The sequence below is a fragment of the Parus major genome, chromosome 1, assembly GCF_001522545.3.
Source record: "Parus major isolate Abel chromosome 1, Parus_major1.1, whole genome shotgun sequence".
Classification (NCBI taxonomy): Eukaryota; Metazoa; Chordata; class Aves; order Passeriformes; family Paridae; genus Parus; species Parus major.
This window is the reverse complement of record NC_031768.1, coordinates 8,834,484-8,853,929: the sequence shown is the minus strand read 5'-3', so window position 1 is coordinate 8,853,929 and position 19,446 is coordinate 8,834,484. Positions and strand designations below refer to the sequence as shown.

Sequence of the window (19,446 nt, the reverse complement as noted above, 5' to 3'; positions counted from 1 at the left end):
TCTCACTAGCACCAGACACCTCCCAGCATATTCATCCAACACCAAGACTTTGAAAACATCATTTTCTGTTTCTCTTCCCTACAGAAGTTCACAGTCAGGACACTGAACTTCAAGGAAAGAAGAGCAAACCTGAAGTCATACATGAGCAATGATATTTAAATATTTTCAGAAGTGCTTACTGGTTTGGATTTTTTTCCCCCCATTTGAACACATGTAAAATGAACTGAAGAGACTCTTCTTTTCCAGCATCTGTGACTAGAAGAGGTACTCCCCTAGCACTTCCATCACATATTTTTAATTGCAAAAATGTTCCATACCAGTCATCTCTACTCATATAAGCTGTTACCTGTTATTATAATGCATGCAGAAAGGAGGCTGTCTAGATGATAAAGCAAAAATCCATTTACAGAAGTTAGGAAAAATATTAGCTCTGAAAACAAACACCTTACAAATGACAATTCAAAGACAAACAAAATTACAAATCAGTGGGAAACAAAACCACTATTTATTAAGCAAACATACTAAAAAGTTATTTATCTTTACATGGTTAAGTGACTTAAACATACTTATTTAATATGATGCAATTGTTCTTCTAGTATGACCAATATAATTTTTTTGAGAATGACAGTATGTATTCATCTAGTAATACAAACATGATTAAATACATCCCAATGATTAAAGAAATTTAAATGACAATAATAATTTGGCATGCATGAAGAAGCAAAGTACCAGAAGAGCCATATTCCATTGTGGCTAGATACAGATAAACTGGAGTTTTTTTAGAATTCAGGCTTATTTAAGATCCAAAATTAAAAGCAGATGTCAGCAGAATAAAAGTGTAATTTTTCCAACAGGATAAAGAAGATACTTTTATTCAAGCATTTATTTTAGTTCATATCACTGAGCTATTAAATGAGATCTTAATAAGTATTGAATTTTTTTACTCAAAAAATGATTGTGTGGTCACTTAATAAAATTGAATAATCCTCTGTGATAGCAGCCAGAACAACAGCAAAAATTGAATTTTTCTTCTAATGCAGTAGAACAAAATTTGACATTTAAAGTAATCTTACCAGAGCTTTGCAGTCCACATGTATTGTCCTTTCTGCTGCTGCAGGTGTGCTGTAAATCTTCAAGGAGAACCACACTTTGCAGTTTGTAGAACTTCCTCCTATGTTTGAAAAAGCAAAATGCCTTACGAATTATCCAATGAGATGATCAATCCTAGCAGCCTTCAAATCAATGAGAACTTTGAACTCCTAGCAGAAATGCCAGTCACTGTTCATACTGAGACAAAACAAATCATGAACTGATTTAATCACTGTCGACAAACTGTATTATCTAATCCCTTCTTGTCAGGATTCAAAATAGTAACAAAATCAATATATACACAAACTGAATGGAAATAGCACTCTGGCAAATTAGCTTCCTAGACTACCACATTGTTTCTGCATTTTAAATATCACTGATTTGTAACTAAAACTTCATAGCAAACCAACAGTACTTTTATCATTTTATAAAAGAAAATCCAAATTAGTTCTCCTAACACAATGATTTTTGTACCTAGCATTTTTCTGATTTTAGAATACAGTCATGAGTGTTAATAAAATTATCTCATCAATCTCATTCAGGTAGATGAAACAAATTAAGCCTGAAATCTCTACCAGAAGGCCTGATTTTCACAGCACGAATTATTTCACGTGGTAGGATATTTTCATATAAAAAGAATTGTTCAGCACCTTTTAATAATGCATACTCAAGAACTACTTGCACTATTCCTGTTTGTCAGTATATTGTATGAGATGAAAATAGCCTTAATCCTCCTACTCACACTTTCCTGAATTATACTCTAGAGAGCTCCATTAGCACTCCTGTTCTACCACAGAATTAGTCCTGGGAGCTCCTTCTGGTTTTCTCTTCTTCTGTGACCCCAGCTCATCTCAGAGTCATCATTTTCCTTCTTGCAGTTCCTTATTCCACATATATGACTTTATTTCCAAACACCGTTTCCAATGAAACTGTTTCTGACAGGATTTATTTGCATTATTTTCTTACAATTTTCACCAAAGACATTCTGTATTAACTCACCCATTTTCTTTGGGCTAATTTGATATGCATATAATTTACTGGATTTTAATACCAGAATTCCAGGCTTACACTGTCTGGAATAGTCTCAGTGGCTTACAATCTATAAAAATTAGCATCACTGAGCTAAAGAGATCTTCTGAATGTCCATTAAAGGACTCTGGCATGTACAGGACCCTGAGTTTAATCACATGCAAAAGTCATACATGTACAGGATCCTTAGTTTAATCAATTGCAAAAGGTAAAAAAAAAACAATACACAGAGCTTCTGCAAGAAGGGAGGACCACCTTACACCAAAACAGGACCTTGAAAGCTGAAATGAAAGTTCTTAATTAAAGAACAAAAGAAAATCAAAGAGTACCCATAGCTTGGGACATCAAGTTCTTCAAGAATGCAGTCAAACTGTAAGCAAAGCTCTGAAATTCAGGTAGGAAATAAAAGAGGAAAACATCAACAGTAAAGCTCCATTTACCAAGGATATGTGATTAAACTTCAGGGCAAAGGGATTTATTAAAGTACAGTGACTGATTCGCAAGTGAATGTCTTAAGGAAGACATTTTCCTTCTGTTAAGGAAAACAGAGAAGAGCATGAGTTGCTGTTTAAGCAGAAAATTAACAAGGCTGCCACACTCTCCTCCAACCTCCAAGAACACCCATCCCAAAAAAACTCCACCCTCAAGTGACAGCTGGCTAAGGATTTAAAAAAGCAGTAGCACAACCTTTTCAAACACATCTGAAGCTGGTAGCCTGACAAACTCAGAAGGGCTGATAGATGATCAGGGTGGAAAAGGAATGCTCAAGGAAGATAAGGCTGCAGCAGAAAATCTAAATTAATTCTTTGCAGTGGTGTTCATTTCAGTGGAGTTCAGGGACTTTCTAAACTCTAGAGCTTGTTTTGAGGGGAATGGTCAGAGAATCTCTTCCAAATTGAGGTTTCAGTGGAAAAAGTTTCAGAACAGACTGAAAAGTAACAAATCACCCTTGCAAGAGAGTGCCTGCCCAAAAATTGTGGTTTAATGAAAGGTGTCCCTGTCCATGGCAGGGGGGGTGGAACTAGACAAGCTTTAAAGACCCTTCCAACCCAAATCACTCTGGGGTTCTTCTGCAAGTGAATTCAAAAGGACCTCATGTATTAAATTATGGTGGTGCAAACCAGCATGTGACCCCTTGCTTAAGTCAGCTTGGGATATGAAGAAATGAAAAGGCAGAGAATGTGATCCCAATTTTTAGACAGGTCTCTTGCATAAATTCAGAAATTACAGACATTTGTTTATATATATATATTTATATATATATATATTTATATATTCCAAAGAAAATTATTAGCCATCACGATAAGTGAAGGAAGCCACAACACACGAAACAATTTGAATTCTTTGACATAATCAGCAGGTGTATGAGTAAGGGAAATGTGGTTTAGAGTACTGTGTATTGTTACTTGTCATTACAATATTAGGCCTTCCAGCAATTCATATATACTGCAAACAAGTTATTTTTCTATATACAATTACAGCCCTCTTTTTCTCTCTGACCACACATTTCTCCTCTGTATTCATAAGTTTCCTGAATCACTTTCTGTTCTTCATAACTACAGTAATATAAAACTTACAGTCTACTTCCCTTCTTTCTTCTTCCTTCATTATACAAATTCATTTATTTTGTTCAATTTACTTAAAAAATACCCTAATTTCTGATATTTCTCAAAAGCAAGGCTTTCAAGTAAAGTTGCTTTCTTTTGACTTCAAGTATTTGGAGCTATTAAAACTTTTTTTCAGGTTAGAAATCCTTGATTTATTTTTTTTCTTTTTTTTTTTACTTTTTATGCATTTGAATGTTTAGATTAATTTCTCTTTAAATTTTTATCAATTTTGAAAAATCGAATATTTTTTCTGGAGACCCCAAATAATCTACAGTACTTAAAGATTACCTTTCTGGAAAACAGCTATCATGTTTGGGAGGGAATACCTTGTATATATTTTTCAACAATACTACATTTAGATATTTTCAATTATAGGACGATTTGCATGACACTTGGCATTTCCCTAAAAATTTTAAAAATCTTTCATAAAAACAGTTTTCTCAATGCATGGTATGAAACTGGCAATTCTCTGCTGAAGGAGCATCTTTTTTATTTTTGCAGCTGAACCCTTGACTGAAAGTTTCTGCAATTTCTGCTTAGTATTAAGCCTTGAAGTTGTTTAAACTTTGATGTTCTGTCAACCTTCACTCGGTGAAAACAAAGCTGAATTGCCTGCTGCCCACTTGCATTGTTAAAACCATAAAACTCAGGGGTTTATCCTCACTTAGCTGAAAACCTGATATCAAATAGTGACTTTAAAGGTGAGTCCCTGCTCATGTGTTTACCCATCTAGAATATTTGAACGGGCTACATCAAGGCCAATTTATTGCAAGTATCCTCATCCCCAAGTAGTTACAGACAAATTTTACTCCAAATTTCTTCTCTTCCTACAAGACAGAAGCTAGTTCTCACTCTGGAGAATACTCTGAAGTCTCTTCCAAAGCTATAAAGCTTAAGCTTCCCAGAAAAAATAAAATACCTTAAACAGACCTAAACAACAGCAAATGCTTTTTTTTTAGTTTTAAAACTATTTCCTTTAGTTCTATCTCAGCATTCAAACCCAAAAACCCACTTGCATGGCTGAAGATAGCAGTAGTATTAGAAATTCATTTTCTAATGTACAGAGCAGTAGGTCAGGAGTTCAGGGATTTCTTTTACACTTTTTTGTTAGAGTTTTTCAAACAATTTTACTTTACCAGAGAGTAGATGCTGGGAAAGGTTCAGCAGTCAGGGGCAATGGAGATAATATCAGGCTGAAACTCAGAGATGGCTTTTCTCTAGTCACAGAACAAGGTTATATTTGTCTGTTTCTGTTTTCTGAACACATTTCAAAAGCAGGCAGAAAAAAAAAATTATGTATGCACTCCTCCTTTTCTCTCTACTTTTCTAAACTTCCATTGACATTTTTAATGCATTTTAAGTTTTTTCTTAGGGCCTGAGCACGCATTTTGATGTTTTGTGAGATAAACTCCATTTGACTTTAAGCCTGGATCTCTTATCTCCTCACTCTGGGCCTTGGATGACAAATAAAAATGCTTAGCCTGCTTTATGCAACCATCAGGTCATGATCTTGTCAGATCTCATGAAACAAAACAAATTGTAGTCGGTACTTCAGATGGAAATCACCACTAGAAAGGAGTGAGCACAAATCTTCTGAACATAAAAATTCACCTGCTTCAATGTTTAACCTCCACCACCTTCACTTTTAGCCTCTCCTTTGGTCAGTAGATTTTCACCCTGACCAGTTAGGGTCAGGTATCCATCACTAATGTTAGTGCAAACCAGCATCTTCCATATATTAGCTGCTGCATATTCAGTTAGCAGCACTGTAAAAGAGCTTCCTAATTTTAAGTTTTTAGAACTTTCCCCGATTATTTTGTAATTTTTGGCTTTACTATGGAATCACTGGAAACTGTGTAGAAAGCTGTGTAGTTCCTGTTTCATGTAGTTACCCTGAGTTGGGGGAACAATCAAAACAAAAAGAAGGCATATTTCTGTATCTGTTCCTTAATAGCATTTCAATTTCATCAACCAGTATTTATCTACAGTAATTACATTTGTGAACAGACAGTTCTGTATTTAAAACACAGGACCACTAAATCACAATTTACATGAAAATCAAACTTGAACCTTCAACAAAAATTTCAGGTTAAAACCTCAAGCTTCCCTTCCAAGCCTCATTCCAGCTTGTATGATATAACAAAATCATTGTGTTTTCTTCCTGAGCTGAATATCCTTTTGTAATCAAATCAGTCTGGTGCCTTGTCCTACTTCTCTTCAGTCATGCAAATAAACTGTTTCTCCTTCTTGATCTCTTCATTTATTGTGCAATTTTTAAAAATGTTATAAAATCATTCTTAGAATACCAGTATTTTAAACCATACACTTTTAATCTTACATTTTGTATCATGTCCTGAAGAGTTATCAGCTCTGAAATCCTCTTCCTTCTACTCACAAGATGCTCCTTTCTACTCACTTGGATGAGAATATCTTTTTACAGTATCAGCCACAAGCTGAAACTTCTGATCTCTCTATCCCCTTTCCTTAAATTTACTTTTCATCCTACATCTGCTACCCCAGCATTAAATGTGCTGTCAGTTATAAATAGAAAAGATCCTTCTCTCCTGATTGAGACAGAGCTGTCCATCAGTCACCTGAATGACACATCACTGATGATGAAGGAAGATTTGTCTTGGTGTCCTGAAAATCGTAGAATTCTAGGGTCTTTGGGAGTGGGGCGTGTGTGGGTATGGACACAACGGGGAAACTTGAATTGTAATGCTAAATAACATTGATTTATTTGAAATACTTCATTCTAATTTTATTGACTTCTCATTTTGGCATCAGAAATATGGTTATTAAAGGAAAAATCTTAATTTAGGATGTTTAAGGATATGGGTTTACTTTGGAATAGCAGGCAGAGAAATAACACAGCATGATTTCTTGACTCTTCAAAAAACTTCCTAGGCTCTAAGTTATGAACATTCTCACTTAGTGAGCATCCTTAATGTTGTCATCATAGGTATATTGCTGTGCTTTACAGAATGTAAGACATAAATTAAAAATGACATTTTGTCTAGTTTCCTACAATATATAAACACATAACAGCTTACAATATGTAAAGAGGTCATGCAGGAAAAATCAAAATTTAAACCTTTTTGATTTAGAATAAATGATTTTCATATAAGTTATATGAAACAGACTAGCTTTTAAATCCATGATTATTTACATTTTTTATTTTTCCAACTGGACTGGCCTTAACCATCTAAGAATTACTATAGAAAGACCTGACATTTCTTATGCAAACTTTTACTGACAATTCTAGTTTTCCTACACTGCTAAATTTTAAAAAAAATATATTTTTCAAAGAATTTTAGGGGATTACTTTTGACTCACCATAAACCTCTAAGTTCATTCCAGATACAAAACTAAGTACCCTAATTGGTCCTAAGACATGTAAACCATTTATAAAAAGTTTTTGTATACTTTTGACAGTGTCCCTAGATAGATCTAAACAGTTCACATACTGAAGGAAAAACCTGCAATTTTTTCTGTATAGGTAGACCCATCACTCCACTGTAAAAAAAGTTAAATCTTGTTTTAACTGGCTCTAGGTACTTCCCTTCTAGTTTCTAAGTGTAAAAAATCTGCACTTGATTTATGGGGGGAAGCTGTAAAACATTAACACATTAAGAAAATGTTGCAACTCCATTACATTAAGAGCCCAAAATGATCCAAGAAGTCAGGCATTTATGTTCATTTTTACTACATGAGGAATAACTTATCCTTGGAAAGGCAACACTTCTACACTTTCTTCTTCCAGGGAAGTTATTAGTTTAGGGCTTTCACCTTTAGGCTTCAGCTCATGAGTTTTCTCACCTAAGGGTTAATTTTTTCAATAAAAGTAATCAACGTGTACAGCTTTTAAAAATGCTTTTGCATAACATGGCAAGATAAATTTTGCTCTCAGCAGCCATTTTATATACATGAACATATCTGAGAAACCCTAACCCTAACCACAAATGAATATTCATGTCATGTATTCCATATAACACTACTTGAAAAAATACTTTAATATTCATCAGTCATTAATCTTGTTCTTAAAGGATATGATGCTATAATTCCCCAAGAGCAACTTCCATTAATTTAGAGTGTGCCTTACATTCTGTATCCAGCCTAAGTCATGCAGAGGGACAGTCCTTAAAGTGACTCTGAGGATTGAAGATTGCATTAGTTTGCCCATGTAAATTGTAACTGATGCATGAAAGTGAGGCCTTCAAAATGCTGCAGTTTAAAATTAAATTATGATGCTTTCATGTGTAAATATATACTTAATATTAAATTAATTCAGAATTTTCAAGTTAATATAGTACCCACAGGCAGGTTTAGTGAAGAAGGGTATTTTACAAAAGGAAAATCTGCAAGATGGATTAAGGTTCCTTTTCTTGATACAGTTAAGGACTGTATCTCCAGAGCCTTTTCCACTTAGGAAAAATTGGAAATGGAAATTAGAACAATTTTTTTAAATGCAAAATCAAAATCTTGCTTTGGCCCTTGGAATTAGCTGTGATTTGTACAACACAAAGCTCTGAAAAAGTGTCACACCTTTTAAAAAACAGATATCCAGAACCTCTCTTTTTTAAATTCTGGCTTCAAATCCATTTTTTCAAATTAACATCACCACCTTATGGTGGAAACTGAGATACCACCAGCCCATGAAAGACATTCCTCTTCCCTAAACTTCTTCAAAACTCTAGGAGAAGAGAGAATTTTAACACTGAACAGCTTATTTCAAGCAAAAGGATGACTAATGCTGTAGGTATCTTCCATTTTTGAAGCTCAGTCTGCCATACTATTAATACCAGCACAGCAGGATGTTTTAACACCATTTTTCAGTTAGACACCTTTACTCCATAGACACTCTCATCTCCATCTCCCAGGTAACAACTTCAAAACAATCATCCAGCAGATCTGTTATGTTTATGGGATGTGGAAGATGGAAAATATCTCTTTAACTCAGAATATTCTTGATGTCCTTCATAAACTCTTAGAACCTTAATATAACGATGTCACAGCTCCCACTTCTACCTTTCAGTTGAGTCATGAAAATGTAAATATGGCAAATACAGTTATTCACCTTCTACTGGGGCTTTTTTTTCACTCTCCATTTGTCCTGTGTTTATCCAGGGTATGTATCTGTCAGGACATTTAGCCCAGCCTGTCTACTGGAGACAGAAGATCTGCTGGTACACACTGAGACAGAAATCAGGATCTCATCTTATTACCATGTTAAACTCTTTCTGGTGAAATCATGGCATGGGAATAAACTCAGGGCACATGATAAGTGTGTCATCCAAGCACTTGTGACATCAGTAAATATAGATCTAAAAAAAGAGAAAAAAACCAACAAGAACACAGGTAATATATGTGGCATTAGAACCCATCTCCTCTCACCTTTTGGAGCTCTGCAGGCAGCATGACATATGTGAACACAAAGCATGCAAAGAGGACGAAAATCTCAAATGCTGAAAAGAAATCCAGCATATTTTTGCAACACAAGAGTCTAAACTTCACTGTTTTAGTGGTTTTGGGAGGGAGTGGGGAGACATGGGGAAGGGGAGGGCAGAGAAGGGAATATTCTGCCTTAGTAGAAGTTTGAGGAATAAATTCTGGGGGAATGAATTCAAAGGATTGTCACAAACCTTACCAATGTAGGTCCAACATTTCTTATTGTGCCTTCCTAAAACCATAAAGGCACACACTGAGAGAAACCCAAGACTTTCATAATAAGCCACTGAAAAATCACTGAACAGATGAGATGACAAGGACATTTAATAATCTACTACATAAGGAACCTTCCATGAATAGAACATATAAAATAAATTTGGTAAATAAATTTAACATTGAAAATTCAAATTTGGTCAATTTGAATTGACCATTCAAGTGCAATGGTCTGTATGTTTGGGAGTGACTGCACCCCACACATATAAATTATGTCACAGGGGTTTCTCAGAACTCTCCCTTTATGGTGCTATATTGTCTTTTATTGCCTGGCTCTATTATTCTTAGTGATGATTAACACATCTCAAGTGTTTACCTCAAAATCAGACTGCCATCACAAGCAGAACTTCATGGTAATTTATGGGAAGATGACACTTTTTCAGTTACTGCACTATGGTTTTAGAAGCTTGAATAGCAAGGAAGAAAAAATAGAACTTTTCACTCAGCATAAATTTGATATAACTGTAGATTATATAGTGAAGTGATTGTTTAGAACACTAACACTTTAAAAGTACAGTTTAACTTCTAATGTGAAGATAAATGATATTTGCTTTAAGACTCACAGTTATTTGGTTATTGTAATTACCTTAGTTCAAAGACCTGGCAAAGAAAGAAAGAAGCTGAGGTTAAGTGGAAGGATATAGATAAAATAATCTAGTCTAAGAGTTGAATAAGGAAATAATTCCAAAGGGCAAAGAGACAAGAATAACTCAAGAAGCAAAAAAAAACCCCACAAAGTAGCTGATTGTTAGGCACCTATAAAAAGACACAGAACCACAGAAAACCTTGTACAACTGATAAGAATTTGAAGTTCAGAAAACAACTATTACTTAATAAGTTTTGGTTTATTTTCCTTAGAGAAGATTTTCGAGGCAAGACAATGCTCACAGTTTTCACATGCACAAAAGGTTGCTACGAGGGGTGAACACTCTGATGGATTAAGTAACAAATTGTGCACTTTAAAGCATGCAAAAAGCATAAGTGGAACTTTACAGTGGTGAGGGTGGAGAAGAACTAGAACAGCTTACCTAGGTCATGCAGTTTTTATTAGTAAATAACTTTGAAGAATATCCTAGAGGAATGGTTGTCAAAATCCACAAGGAAGTAAGTTACTTTTACCAAGTTATACCTAACTATCACACTCATATTCCACAAAATGTCTCAAAACATACTCATTCCAACCAGAATCTCTAGCTCACATAAATTGAACTGTGATATGTTGTTAACAAACACAGAGTCAGGACTGTGTTAAACAAATTATGTATTAACCCTCACTGCCTCCTCTTATTTCATACAACTTTTAAAATTACTTAAATTAAGAGGTTTTTTCCCAAGGACTACTGTTTTCTCCCAAAGAACTACTGTTTTTTCTCCTTTTGCCATATCTACCTTTACTTCTACTGACACCATTTTGCTATCTTTTTCTACCTATGTCTTAACTTTGGAAAAAATCCAAACCTAACAGAAAAATCCAAAAGGAATCTTGTTTCTAGCTATCAACTTATAAGGTCTCAGATAAGAAACAGAAAAAAATATAGCTCATTCCTATTATGGTGGCATATAAAGATAAGGGTGATCATGGAAAAAAGGATCTTTAAATTTCCCTGTAGGCTCTCTGGAAGGTTAGGGAAATCATCAGTAATACTGAAGGATGCACATAAACCCAATATAAAGCACATAACAAGGAAAAAAATGGGAAAGAGAACAGAAGGGAAAGATGCCTTATGTCAGAAAAGCCACCAGTACCAATTGCTTGAAAGAAATTTTAAAAAGGATATGGTAAAATAACCTTGAACATTTTATTCTGTCTCTTGGCAGAAGCAGCATTCTGGCCAGGTTTTACAGAGTGCTGCACATTTTAAATGTGTGTAAACTGTGACTTATGCGAGGAAATCACTTGCCAGGTGAACAGCTTGGGTAGCTGTGTCACACAAATATATTAACATGTCTGAAAAGGCAAAAGCCAGCTCAGAAGCCATGTACACACAGTCACAGCTGATATAACCTTGGCACAGAAGATTAAGTTACACTCAGATGATTTCCAGCCAGGAAATTCCTTAAAATGATACCAAAGTGTTTTCCTGTTCCACATCAGAATTTTAAAAAAAACAAAACATGTAAAACAGCTTATAAATGTATGCATTTAATAGTTATATTTCTTCAGAGAAAATATAATTGCCCAGAGTTTGAGATTTTTTTCATTTTTTTCTTTTTTTTTAATAGTTGATGCATAAAATAAATTTTACTACATAAAATTCCTTCATAATTTTAAGTTTCTGGCTTCTAAGAACTCTAAAATAGAACATTTAACATCAAAAGACTGTAGCCAGAAAAAATTAAATATGAAATTAATATGACTTTAGAACTGGTAAAAATCTTCTACTGTAACAAAACATACCAATGTGTAATTAATTTGTGTTTTCAACTTTTGTTTCAGTCGTACACAAGTTATTGAATGAAATATGATTGCACATTGGTGAAACACAGATTATATAAAGAGTGTTTAATAATACAATATCAATATAATTGATAATCAATATAATATCATTGTATTGATATTATTGATAATGAATTGATAATCAATACAATATCATTGTATTAGTTAAATACAATGACCTGTTAAAAGGCTAGCAGTCAAAAAATACAAAAAGACAGCAGAAAAGCAGCAGGTGTTCAGTTGCAGGAGTCTGCTCACAAATATGGCATTTTGTTATTGCAAAGGCCTTTTAGTTTTAAATCTTAACAGCAAAGAACTGTTTCAGGTCCTTAACAATCCTTCAGGTGTAATATGCTGTTGAAATATACTTGTTCTTTATTGGGAAGTTCCAAGCCTTATTTTATTACTGTCAACATAACATATTAAAAATAAGCTTACTGAAGACAAAGTTAACCCAATTTTTACTAGTGTTGTGTCACAAAAGCAAATAACTGCTCTTATGAGTTGCAGCACATACAAGGAGCATAAGCTTTTCACTTGACAGTCAAATACCATTCAATCAACTGAATTGCAGAATTTCCCTTGCAACTTTAAAATCAATTGCACTATTTCTCTAAAAGTTTTATATCCCCAGCTTGCAATTCAGCACTTTCAAAAAAAAAAAAAATACCAAAAGGACCCAAGAAATGCTGAGTACAACTTATCTTCATTTCTATTACAGAATGTAATTAGTATTCAAAGATTTCACTCCTTCTATCTACCAGGAAACTAAATTGACAGCATTTCCTTGAACATACTTGAATTTTTAACTGAACCTTTAATTTGAGTTAAATTTGATTTTATTATATGAACCTACATGAGACTTCAGTTAGAAACCAGCTCACTTCAAGACAGGGTTCACTTTTAAATTCTCTACCATACTCAGACAGGCTCAGTGTATGCAGTTTCCTCTTAAAAATATGCTAAACATTAAGGCTAAGAATGCCTATATCCTATGTGAAGACAGCCCAGTGTTACAAAAATTATACTTGTGCACCCCACTGAGTGATTCCTGGCAGCCATCATTAGGAAAAAAAAAACAAAAACACAACTTTATTTACAGATCAAAAATTTTTTTTTTTCAAAATACTTGGGGTCTGCTAAAAATATCAAATTAACCAAAAGCATTTCATCAACCCTAATCCAGTCTTACTGCAGTGTTTCATAGGAACACAGCTAGGCAAATGCAAAGGTATTAAAACTGACAAGTGTGTATTTTTCTTTTTCAGTATAACCCTCTTATTTTAAAATGAACCTTTCAAGTTCATTGGGATTTGGATAACTTTCCATTCTAAGTTCTGTGACAGAGTAGGCATTTCATCTTATTCTCCTAAGGAAAGGCAAAAAGGCAAGACAAAGCAGCATCACACACACAGAAAAGGCAACATCTTCCCTGATGGAGGTATTAAGGATTTCTGCTGAGAGCCCAGGCCATTTTAGGGAAATGACATTTATTTCTCTGTACATTCATAAAATACAAAATCACTTATATGAAATAGCAGCACCCTGAGCACAGTGATGAAGTGGGCAGATTTTCATTAGATTTCAGAAAACATATTGTAGAGTTGTGTGAGCAATTTATGTCTTCAATAATAAAAAGAAACTATGAAGCAAAATTCCATTAATCTTCAAATAGAAGATCTTTATGTTCATACAATTCCATGCTAATAAAACCAACCCTTCATTAATTTCATGGATATTGTCTGCCATGTTTACAGTAGCTGAACTTTATAAGGTTGTTCTTACTAATTTCTCAATATATTCCTGGGCAAATAAGGTGTAGATAACCAATAAATTCAGGGGAGTTAGTGAAAGCAATCCTGCAATTCTTTCTAAAATTCAATAATAATTAATGTATACACCACATTATTAAACAAGAATCATTCTTCCTAAATGACACAAATTTACTTTACTATATTACCAGAAATACTAATCACATTTTTACAATTAATTCTAATTCGAAAAAAAACTTCTTGCACACACATACACTCACTCTCTGATGACAATGTATAAAGTATCACCTGCCTTTTGCCACAGTGGGAAACAGTAGTTCCCTAACACCTAAAATTTCATAGTTGTGCCAAGAACAGTTAGGACTCCACCCATAGAGAAAGACAATACAGACCTCTTTTGAGAGAGACAATACAGACCACAACAAATAAAGCACTGCAATGGACAAGAAATATCTATTGCCTACTCTGTAAAAATATGAGTGGTCCTGTGCTAGTTAGTCCAGCAATCCTACCTCATAACTGAATGTCTGAGAATGCAGGCATGCCCAGTGCCTAGGATAAAACAAAAGCCAGAATTCCATCTTGGAAATTTATCTTGCTGCTGCTATAGAAATTAAAGTCCCCAGCAAATTGCAGCAGGCTACTGAGGGGGCGAGAGGATCTAAGAGGGGCATAAAACTCATCCATGAGAAAACATTGAGATGAACTGAGACTTTTACTAACAAAAAAAAATTACTGACACAACTGTAATAGCCTTATCACAAATAGTCTTCAAGAACAACCTATTTCTAGCTTCAAAGGCAGGCAGCAACAGCAGTACACGGTGCAGGCTTGTCTAGTTATGAATGTCTAGCACTACTTGTAATAATAGCAACAATAATATCAAGAGGAAGAAGAAGAGGAAATTAGATTGGAAGGATAAATGTTTATTTTCTTCTCCTGTTGGGAATTATACCCATTGTCATATTAAAAACATAATTTGGACTCAATCTAATGTTTTAATTGGTATCTCAGAATTGCAGTTTTCAGAAATTTGAAATAAATAAATATATATAAATATATGAAGATATAGATATATAGATATATGTAGATATAGATAGATAGATAGATAGATAGATAGATAGATAGATAGATAGATAGATAGATAGATAGATAGATAGATAAACTTTTCTCTGGATTTGTAAATCTATTTACAAATTAGCTTAACAGTCAGATTGTCCAAACAGGCTCTGAGAATGTTTATTCAATGCTTTCCTTTGCTTGAGGGACTGAACATAAACCTTGAAGGAAGCTGTTCTCACCCTTAGATAATATTGTTGATGATGCAGTAATTTGAATGTCAAATATCTTGGGGAGAATTTCATATATTTTTTGTGAAAGATTAATTTGAATGTTTCATAACATTTAAATTAATGTGAAAGATTCAAGTCATTATTCAGCTAGAAAAAGAACTCCACACTGTAAGACTTTTTTAAAAATCTCATGTTTGATTTGAACTCCACTTCCCATGGAACTGTCCCATGTATCAGGCCATAAAGTTTGACTTTTTCCTGTTTTCTGGCTCAGTGAGCACTTTCACGGGTCACAGAAATTGTAAAAGGATGATAGAGGAGACTGATGGGGACCTTCCCTCTATCCTCTCCTCACCTCATTATCTCCAGCCTCAGACACGCTTATATGACTGTAAGGAACTGGTAAATATTAGTGCTCTTTTTCATTACCATTATGTACTCTCTGTGTGTTTATAATTCATTACTTGCTAAAGGGTAAAATAATAATTGTTTGTAAGCATGACAAGGTAGGAAAGGCAAAATGATGACCTAGAAAGAGCATGTCAAATGCTCCAGCATAACAACAAGGGCACTGGCTGCAGGGAGGCTGCTGCTCTGTTGCTCATTTCCTCTTAGGTTACAAAAATGTTACTTTTTCATATCACTCTGAATGTTTTCTGTCACAGAAAACTAGTAAGGGCTTACACCTGGACCTGACATGTGAGCCTCACTCATTATTTCTTCTATGGATTTTGTTTTTCAAAGTATTTTTATTTATTAAATGGGCTATTAATTGATGAAATTCCATATACACACATTTGAGGTCTGCCAGACATGACAGAATGATGTATTTCTCAGTAATACAGTTTACAGCCTATACAGACTTTCAAAACAAGCATAATGCACATCACAGACATTTAAATTGGGTAATAAAATTTAATCTCTTTATATGCAAATGCCATCCTCCATGCTATGATATCCAAAAATATACAGATGTACAGGTTTACAAGAGGAGTGACTAATGTGTGTTTAGTACAGATACAACATTACCTGCCTTCTCAACACAGCAATATTACAACACCTGCTGCAGGAAGGGTGATGCAACCTAAAGTTTATCAGCAGCCTTACTTTGTGAGCTATCACAGATTGCTCTTGTTAATATTTTTAAATGGGCTACCATGCATTGTTTGCACAGATTTTTAATTGCAGACAGTACCATGCCCCACAAAACTCCATGTGGGCCAGAGGTCCTTTAAGCATTGCTATATATGGATTATCTCAAAACAACATGTTAGTTTATTGGGAGAATCAAGCTGTTCTGAGTCACAAAAGGGCACAGGAAAATTCCTAACAACCAGCAGACTGCAGTTCTGCAGAAAGGCACCTACTGAGAAAGCTAGCAATAATTGAGCAATGTCTTTAACAAAGGAAAAAAGCATAAAACAGTTTAATACTTAATGTTCTACATATGCTATACCATTCCCCAATTGTATTCATTGGCATAAGTATAGCTGTAGATGCAAAAATGCTATTAAAAAACCACAGAAAAACAAACAAACAAACAAACAAAAAACAAAACCAACAAAAAACCCCACAAACAAACCAAGCTGTGTCTGGTATCTTAAATTTGCAAATATGCATGCAATTTACACAGGGATTATTTTGTCTGTGTAGGTCTTTATTTTTTTCCCTGAAGAGGGAGACTTAAATTAATCTGAAGCTGGAACACACCATGCATGAACATACAGAATATAGATTGGACTGAAAAATTGCTTAACTACCCAGTCAAAATGTATGGGCTCATAACTCAAATTGATTTTAAAGAAAAGTCCTCTTAAAAATACATTAACTCCAGAAATAAATATGCACGTGAGATGTATCAATTATATTTTAATATATTGAAGGTATGTGAAACATCTTACTGCATTAATAGTGAATAAATCCTACTATTTACCATCACATACTCAGTTCTTATGAGTGTTTTAAAAAATTATAATGAAAAAATGCTAAACTTTTTAATATATTTACCATCCTGAGTACTGTTTACTTCTTAATCACTTTGACAATTGCTACTCCGTAATCACTTCAAGAGTTGCTAGAAAAAGACATTATTTTACTATTTTCCTTATAAGAATATCCCATAATGCTCCCACAGATGTTCAGCCCTCAGGGATTGATTTCAAGCCTGGAAGTCCAGGAGAAGCACATGTGCAAGTACTGTTACCTTCCAAAGGCATGAGATGCTTGAAGAGTCACTAGGAAGCAGTTTTTAAACTCAACAGGAAAGACACTCAAATCAGAGACATCTCATAAGATCTGCAATGACAGCTTAGGCTAGAAAACATTGCCTGTCATTGAAAGCCTGGTTGAAGCATAAATTAGGTTTAAAAAGACAATTAAACCAGGCTTTGCCAAAATGAATGTCTGGCTTGGCCCCTCTGACTGTGCTTTTTCATCATGGCCTGTTCACAAGTTGTGTATCTTTCTGATGTTTAGCCTTTCAAGTACAAGGAAATTCAAATATTTGGCAATGACACAAAAATCTAAATGCATTCCCTAAGACAAACAAAATGGGAAGTACAAGCTTTGGATAAAGGCAATGGGCAGCCACCACAGACAGCCCATACAAAACTGCCCAGTCTTGTACAAATGCTGTGAGACATCACTGCCAGCAGGAACATCAAAAGCTATTGTTTAAGTGCCAGGTCTGTGCTGAGTCTTGCTGCTGAGAGAGTGTGAGGGATGCTGGAAGACAAGAGGGGGATTTGCAGTTGCAGTGCAGGCTTTAGCCACTGCAGAAACCACAGCAACTTCACAACTCCCACTGCCAGAGGATGATTCCTGGGGAGCAGAGTGGGACTGGCAGGAGCTGAGCCAGGAACCCTCCCTGTGGCCCAAGGGCTGCACAGAAAAGAGCACAACACAGGAGCATTCAGACAATTCAGTTCAAGAAGTTACCATGAACTCCAGAGCAGAAAAATTCCCTCTACTTCGGGAGTTTAGGAGGCTTCACTCCTATAGGAGGAGTGTAGCATTTATTGAGACTGTGAAACAAATACCTATTAATGGCTAACATTTATTTCTGATTTTAGCACTTGATAATATAGGAATATCTAAAGATCACTCTTACATGAAAGACAAGCAGCATTCTACTTTCAGTCTTAGCAACCACTTAGCCTCATTTTACTTTTGATTCCCATGAGAAAAGAAACTCTAGGACCTCTTCTCTTCAAAGACAGAAATATGTCTTGGAAAGAACTAAAGCCCCACACCAGTTTAGAAAGGGGCAAGCCCCTGTCACTACATCTGCTCTGCAGACATTTTTCTACTTGGGTTTTGGTTTGTTTTCTCTTTTCCCCTCTTGTACAAGGCAGCATAAAAAGGATTTGTCAGGAGGAATTGCTGTGTTTTTTACTGCAAGAACAAAATGTGCTTTTTTTTGTTAATACATCTGGAAAAGAAGAAAAATACAAACAAATTTCAGAATCCTAAGATTCTGAATAATTGGAAGAGCATGATGAGTGATTTTGATGGAAATTCTAAAAAGAATGTATGAAAGCTCATCTAGAAATGAACATCTGCTGCTGCAGTCCTACTTACAACATAATTTGAAGAAGAAATTAAAAAAGTAAAAAGGTAAATAATAACATCTATATCTACCTAATGCATATGTATGTGTGCCCAAAGATGATATTGAATGTTGAGGAGTGCATAACAAGGTAGTAGTTTCTACTATGTTTAAAAGGAGTAATTTTCCCTGACTAACAGCAAGACACAAAAGTTTGGTGTTCATGTGTTTATTCCTAATCTTACTCAGCTATGGAAAACCTCGTATTTGTTTTGGACTATACTGATTTTAGTCTGTATATCCATTTTCTCCGCATCAGAAGTCCAGTATTTTCTGTTCCAGTGCTCTGGGGATTCTCACTTTCAAGATTCACTTCATAGTGTTATGCCTCTGGACAAATGCAAGGGGTATTCATTCTACTACTGGTGTTCACTTTGCAATTCATAAATCCTAAATCTTGGACACATCCATCCTTCATTCTACTATGAAAAGTCACACAATGATTAATTTTAATGTAAAACTGCTGCAAATAACATTGGTGTAGAAGAAAACTATGCAGGGTAAAGTTAAGACTTTGTTAGTTCCTCTTTGAAGTAATTTCAGAAGAGGACTATCATGTATTTTAGACCAGATCTTGCTGCATTCCATGTCTATTTAGCTATTTTCATCAGGTACTTTTCTCCAGCTGCAAAAGGTAAAGATGTCTGGTACAGGTAAACGCTTGTGATGACAGATAATGTTTTGTGAAATGACTAAATGCAGTTGGTGGGTTTAAAGGTGAGATTGAAGCCTGTGAGTATTGTAAGGGTATATCCACTGCACTGAAGAAGAAAAAAAACTTTTATTAAGTGACACAGTACTAGGGAAGGGTCATGTCACATCCTACTTTAAGTCCACTTTGGAAAGCAATCCTAATGATGCCCTAAACATTGCCAGCAGTCCTGCAGCTTGA

The 19,446-nt window shown here is 34.8% G+C and overlaps 1 protein-coding gene across 1 annotated transcript in view; it reads right to left on the bottom strand.

Moving 5' to 3' along the window:
• Positions 1–19,446, bottom strand: part of CFAP47 (cilia and flagella associated protein 47) — a 259,171-nt gene that overhangs the window by 99,725 nt on the left and 140,000 nt on the right. Inside the window, exon 51 of the mRNA XM_019008576.1 lies at positions 1,074–1,171. Coding sequence (XP_018864121.1) covers positions 1,074–1,171 — 98 coding nt within the window. The remainder of the gene's footprint in view (positions 1–1,073; positions 1,172–19,446) is intronic.